Below are 7299 nucleotides of genomic sequence, written 5' to 3'. Positions count from 1 at the left end.
TATATAATATTATTTAAAAATTATTTTAATGGCACTAATTATACGTTACTACGAGGTAATAGCACAATATTTTATAAATATCATTAAATATTTGCTAAAATGATATATCCTAAATGTGGCAACAAGAAGTTATCATATTATTTAAAAATCATCACTACAAAAATTTTTGACATATTAATAAATGTCATCTAAAATACATTAAAGCCATATATATTAAATATTGTTAAAAGGTTTTATTGCAACAACTGTAACATCTCTAGAAAATATATATTCTGATAGTTTTAAACTTATGGTTGCAAAGCATTGCATATAGAGGAAAAAAAATTGATATATCATGACATTTAGCAAAAATCACTACTAATATTATTTTTAATAATTTATTATTATAAATTTCACTTTTTATATTATGATTAACAATAATATATTTATATATTTTTCAAATATAAGATCATAAAAAAAATATTATTAATGAATTCAAATATACAAAAATAAATAGCCTTCTAAATATCCAAAGAAATAATAAAATAATATCATCAAAGCATGTAGCTTGAACATTTATTAAAATTATCTAATTTAGAATTAAAATCCTAGCCCTAAACATCATAAAAAGAGGCCAACTTCACTTGAAATGCATCCGCCAATATTTATGCCCTGCATAAAAATATCAACAAAAATATCAATTATTTACTTAAAAATTATATAAATATTATTTTACTAATAATTAATAATAAATACATATTTTTTGTTAAAATAAATATAATATTACCTTTTAGATCTTATGATGCGACGTAAGTTAGCATTATTAGAATAAGGCGAAGCAGTGGATGGAACCTATAAAATAAATAATGAACATAATTTCTATACTAACATATGAAAGGAAATGAAAAACGAATGAAATTAAATAAATTAGTTATAATCTCTTTTTATATATATATATATATATATATATATATATATATATAAATCAATTATTTTTTATATTCAATTAATTGAATTTAAAAAAAAATTGCATAATAAAAATAACTACAATACCTGCATGCTTTATTGGGTATTAGGAACTTGAGTAAGTTGAGCAATTATCTCTTTTAATTCTGAAACTTCATTCTTTAAGCTAACATACTGTTCTTTAAGTTGATTATCCTCCTCAAGTAATATAGCAAAATTTTCTTTTAGTTGTATATTCTCATTATTGACTTCTTGCAGTTGTTGTATCACATTGATGTTGTCCTTTTTTAACATTCTTGGTGATACTCCAAAACCCATTCCACGAACTCGTCCATTTTTTTCTGGTCCAAGCACTTGTGATAAAATATCTCCTTCAATAGGAGCATTGTCTTCAAATTCTACATTATTTGCTTCATTTTCAGCTTGAATCTCATTAATCTTTTGCTGTATAATTAAAGTTAACGTATAATAGCAAAAATGGACATCAACATTATATAATTATTAATTTAAATAATATATATATATATATATATATATATATATATATATATATATATTCATGCAACAAGATAGGAGGAAAAGTTACAATGATTGTCGCTGCCTCCGATGATACTGGTGTTCCATCCTTATGCTTGTGATACTTTATGAAAAGTTGTGTTCTTGATGGTAGTTTTCCATTCATTTTGCGCTGTGTTAGAATATAATTTACAATTACTAACCTATGCACATATTTTTTAAAAAATTTAAATTATTTCAATAGCTAGAAAACACTTAAATTTCAAACAATAGATGTATATACCTCTATCTCAGCTCGTCAAGCTAGAGATATAGTATCAGAAGTATGTGGCGACTTCATTTGTGCTCGACTTTTCTTTCCATTTTTAGATTTTTTCTTTAAACAAAAAATAAATTAAAATAATTGTAATATAAATTATTAAATAAAATCATGTCAGAAAAAAAAATGCGGCATACACATAATAAATTAAAATGAAAACTTGCTCGTAGTTAATCATTTTAAATGGCAAGACATGTAGCATAATCAACTAAAAATGGTATCGTTATATAAACTAAATACAAAAATTTCTTAAATATAATTCTTTAAAAAGTCCATTTATTTTTTAATCAATTGAAATGATAAATTTACCCAAAGAGATTTTTAATGTTAAAAAATAAATTATAAACAACCCACTAAATCAATGCAAAATGAGGTGCTCTTATCTAAACATACTCCCACTTTGACAACAATTAATTAAAAAGGCTCATTAAATAGATGAATGATATTACCTGCCACTCTTCTGAATACCATTGACCAACAAGTTTTTCCCATTGTTTTGGGTCAGTTCTAGGAGGCGGATTGTCCTTCAACTCAGCAAGTGATTTGTATTTATGAAAATTTTCCTCATACAGTGTGTGCTTATAAGTCCTTAAGCACTTGCCAACTTGTTGGATTATCCATTTTTCTCTAGATGGCCCTAACTTAAATTTGGTCTAAAATTAAAAAAAAAATAAATTAGTAAAAGCCTAATGTAAATTAAATTAAATTTACATGAATATAAAAACTTTTCTAAATTTAAATAATCTTTTAAAATTAAATCATACCTGAACAACATTCCATATCATTTCTTTTTTATCTTTAGGAACTTTTCTCCAGTCTGCATATTCAAGTGGTGACAAATCTGAATTTCTTGCTATTGTGCCACAGAAATACTCAAGCTCACCATCATCAATACATTGATTTTTTTCATTGAACTTTTCTGGCAACTCCTCTCCTTTGCCCAGATTCCATATATCTGCAAGTAAAGTAGGACCTCAAACTTTTCGTGGTTCAACAGAACTACCTGTAAAACAATGAAATGAAAAATCAAAATGCAATTTAACCGTAAAAAATGAGTGTTAACAAGAAAATAAATAAATATTCTAAAATGTTTAGTAAAACTCACCCTCAATATTAGAACTGTCATTCAATTCTGGATCTTCTTGAGCATTATTAGAAAATGGTGATTGCGAATTATTATGGAACTCTAAATTCTCTTGAATAGTCTCATCCTCATTTATAAGCCCATTTGGACATTGTTGAGTATTCCAGGAATTTGTTATACTTGACTTCCTCTTTTGAGGTTGCACATGAGTTGTCTTTGCATTTTGTTTTCGAATCCTCTTTAGCATTGTGTTGCCTACAATAAATTCAAAAAGTAATTATAATAATCAGTAAGAGATTTAACATAAATGTAAAATGCCATAAACATATATAAATACAGGGGTGAGTTATAAGATTTTCTATTAGCAAGTTTATAGATAGATGTGGTTATGCATGACAAAAATAAATCAATACGTCAATTTTAATTTGAAGGATTGAAAGAGTAAAATTTAAATATTTCATTCAATCTGTAAATGCATGGGAAGTCTGGCATATAGTTAAAAAAAAAAAAAAAAAAAAAAAAACAGATTTGAAACAATTTAAAAGAACAAACATAAAACAACTCATAAAACCACAAAGGCAGACAAAGAATCCTACAACACTATTAAATTAATCATGCTTATATAACCAAAATTATAATAACATCAAACAATATAATACTTTAAGGCTGAATTCATATGCAGCAAAATGCCAAACAATAGAATAAGAAAAACCAAAATTTATTAGTATTCAATAACATCTTTTTTCTATATGCACGAGTTGAATATAAATGACTGACTAAACATACTATCGTAGCAATCAAAATTACTGGAGAGTTATATATTAAGTTGAGATTAGAAAAAAAAAAGGTTAAAAAAAGTGGTTTATTTACTCAACTTAAATGAAAAATTGAATCTCATTATAAAGAAAATATTGGTATAAGATCAATAAACTAATAAAAAAAGAAGATAGCTCTCAAGAAAATATTTACAAGTCAAAATATAAAAAAATAAGCATACCTGAAATTTATAATCAAGACTTGAAGTACTAATTAATCGGAGAACCTACACTGCAAAATTAAAGTTATATCAATTTGGAAGGAAAAAAAGATTGTATCACGGGAGGTTTAGGTTTAGTATATACCAATTATGAAAGAGAGGGGAAAGAAAGAAAGCTAAAGAGAGATTATAAAGGTAGAACAATTAATAAAGTAGAGAAAAAATCAATAGATTAATGGAAAAAAAATAGGCAAAAGCAATACGATGGAGATAATGAATTTGGCGCTATTATCCTTTTATATAAAAATGGAGCGAAAATTGAGTTTTAGATAGAGTTAACAACTTTGATGTTATCTCTTATCATGCAACGTATTAATCTTATTTCAGCAGGTTTATTAAGAAGCCTATGAGACATAATGAGTATACAAGGATTAATTTAATACAGAAATTTAATGTTGGAGGTTGTCCTTAATATCTATATTAAATAAACAATTTGAGACCAAGTATAATTTTATAAGCATATAAGTATAAATATATTTATAAGTATATAAGTATATCTAGTTTATAGTCATATGGTTTTTAACCTTTAATATAACTAGACATCTATAAGTAAATAAATATTATAATATTATATTATTTTTAATATTAATAATTCAATTAAAATAATAACAATAGAATTAACCTACACGTAATTATAAGTATTTAAAAAATTTGAATGAATGGAGAAGTCACTTTTTGGTTAAAATTAAGATTTTATTTGAATTATTTAATGTACTTTTAGTTAATTCATAGGATTAATTAGAAATTAAGTTTCAATGATGAAATTTTTTTTTAAATAGAAAATTTTAAATTTTATAAAATACAACATTATTAATTTATGTGTTTTTAAAGACTGGTAACTTATATTACCAATACTTTAATTGATATGAATTTTTATAATAAATTATTTAAAATACAATGAAAACAAGTATTAAGAATTCCATAAGAATATGTGACATCTCATTAGATTAATATTTTAATAATTAAGTGTCTACCGCATAGCACAAGATGCAAACTCTAGCAATCCCATCTCCTTTAAGAATTTCTAAATCAAAAATAAAATGAGCATCCATTCCACCTATCTTGCTAATACAATAAAAAAGCTCCACAATTAAATAAAAATTAAGGTTTCAATTATATATTTATTTATAACTAGGTTTTTTTTTATCATGCATTTAGTTTTTCTGAATATTTGATTTGACTGAACCTGATATGACAATTTAGATAGTACATAATAAAATTTGTAATGGATTTAGATTTAGAAATAATACTCGTGCTAGGTTTGATTTAAGTTCATGTTTTACATATTTGTGTATTCATTACCTGAATCTGTTTATATAAATAATTGATTAAATATAAACTATATATATTTTTTACAATAATATTTATAAATTTTTATATATTATATTTAAATAAATAGAATTTAAATATTTTATAGAATTATTAAATTTTAAAATATAAATTATTAATAAAAATATTATTTTATGTAAAATGTTAACTATAAAATATATAAAATTAAACGTGTTGTAGTAATTTTTGAATGATAAAAACCGAATTTGAAATGAGTTTGAGTAATTTAACAAAAATTTGAAATGAGTTTGAGTAATTTAACATAAATTTGAAAAATTAATTGGGTTCAAGTCTCGATAGGATATCCTACTCATAGACATCTCTACATGCATTGTACGTCATTTATACTCGTTGCCATACTTGTGATTTAATTTTTATATATAGTTTTCTCTTAATTTTTGGCATATGATATAGTAATAATATATTGATTTTTAATAGTTAATTAAATTTAATATGCTTTGTATATTTTATTTTTTCATATGTTTAATTTGTTAATCTTAAATAAAGTTAGAATTTATTTTTAATCTTGCTTTTCTCATCTTATACTACTTTTAGCAATGTACATATTATGTTGTTTTTATTAATAATATTAACAATGTATTAGTTTAGGATTTTTTTTAAACTTTAAAATATTCCTACTTTACTTACACGTATTATGTTACTCTTATAAATAGTATTAATGATTCAATATTAATGAAATTTTCACATTTCTATCATTGGAAATTTTAGAATTTTTTATTATTTTGTGAAATTTACAATAATATTTTATTACATATTCTTATAATATTAAAATTTTATATTTTATTTTTGGAATATTATTTCTGTTAATATAATATGTATTTTTATGAAATAAATTACTTTATATAAATTTAAAAGATAAAATATTAAAATTTTGTAATGCTTGAATTTTTCTTATTTTATATATAAAGATATAATTAAAGAGAAAGAGAAGAATACACACTGTTGCATGTAGAATTCAGGACGATAAATGACATTTATTATTATTTTTTAACTATACGATAAATGATAGTTACGTATATGAGCTTTTTCTTGACATCTTTGCACAGGCTTGTTAATATGGTTTTGAAGTTTACTATTTTTTTTTTATGAAGATGATGAGGAATGAAAATTTATAATTATGCTAAAAGTTAGCAAAAGGATTTTCCTTTCATAAAAATATTATTATGAAAATTTTTAAAATTTTGAAAAAATAATTAATCTTATATTATTATATAGTTGTTTTGATGAAAGGATTTCGCGCTCATTGGCTTTAACTAATTATGGTTATCTATAAGAAGAACATACAATCCAAATTTTATTTTATATTATTTATATTAAAGTTCTCCACTTAAATTTTATGGATACAAACTCTTTGAAAATTTTTCTAATAGAACTCCATATTTAATAGAAAATAATAAAATACCTTCCTATTTTTAAAATAATTTATTTAATAAAAAATAATAAAATACTTTTTTATTTTTATAAATAATATAAATCATGAAAATATTTTTATAAAATTTTATTTTAAATTATATTATAACAAAAATTTAATTAAGCATACTTTAAATACAAGTAAGACAATGAATTTTAGATTTATATAAAATCTAAAATTATATAAACAATGAAATTTTAAAATTTAAGAATTTTAAATTTATATAAAATTTATATAAACACTAAAATTAAATTAAATATTAAAAAATATAATTTTGAATACTATAAATAATGAAGACAATTTGATTAAAATCGATGTTCCCTTCATAAATAGACATAGATGAATGTATTGTCAATTTAATGATGAGAAAACATTATTAATTATTATTTTTAATTCAGTTCCAATTGAATTCAAATTTGAAAACACAAAAATTTAAAATTATAATAGATTAATTAATTATTTTAATCAGTTAATAAAAAATATCAATAAAGGAAAAAAGATTGCATGTTTCTTTCAAAAAAGTTTTGAGTTGTTTTGTTAAAAGTCAATTTGATGGGTTCCATGGAGAAAGTGGACCATACAAATGGGTATGATAATAATAATAATAACAGGCCAAAACCCACTGTTTTTTTGTCAGT

General features: G+C 22.3%; 1 protein-coding gene across 1 annotated transcript; it reads right to left on the bottom strand.

Annotated features, from left to right (window-relative positions):
* Positions 1 to 1041: 1041 nt before the first annotated feature.
* LOC110657217 (uncharacterized) lies at positions 1042 to 3111 on the bottom strand. Its single transcript, XM_058130659.1, has 5 exons — positions 2886 to 3111; positions 2545 to 2735; positions 2230 to 2433; positions 1532 to 1633; positions 1042 to 1389 (listed from the first exon to the last, which is right to left on the bottom strand). Exons 1-5 carry the CDS (start codon positions 3109 to 3111, stop codon positions 1042 to 1044), a joined length of 1071 nt encoding a protein of 356 aa, XP_057986642.1.
* Positions 3112 to 7299: the final 4188 nt, after the last annotated feature.

This window comes from Hevea brasiliensis, chromosome 12 (assembly GCF_030052815.1).
Source record: "Hevea brasiliensis isolate MT/VB/25A 57/8 chromosome 12, ASM3005281v1, whole genome shotgun sequence".
NCBI classification, from domain to species: domain Eukaryota; kingdom Viridiplantae; phylum Streptophyta; class Magnoliopsida; order Malpighiales; family Euphorbiaceae; genus Hevea; species Hevea brasiliensis.
Note: the sequence above shows the minus strand (reverse complement) of the source record. Positions and strands in the feature narration are given on the sequence as shown.

Bases quoted from the DNA above. Each gene is read 5' to 3' on its own strand.
- LOC110657217 (XM_058130659.1), bottom strand. From the start codon at position 3,111: ATGCTAAAGAGGATTCGAAAACAAAATGCAAAGACAACTCATGTGCAA. The intron at 2,736-2,885 runs GTGAGTTTTACT...CTTTACTTGCAG, and splicing joins TGACAGTTCTAATATTGAGG to ATATATGGAATCTGGGCAAA. The intron at 1,390-1,531 runs GTAACTTTTCCT...TTAATTATACAG, and splicing joins CGGAGGCAGCGACAATCATT to CAAAAGATTAATGAGATTCA.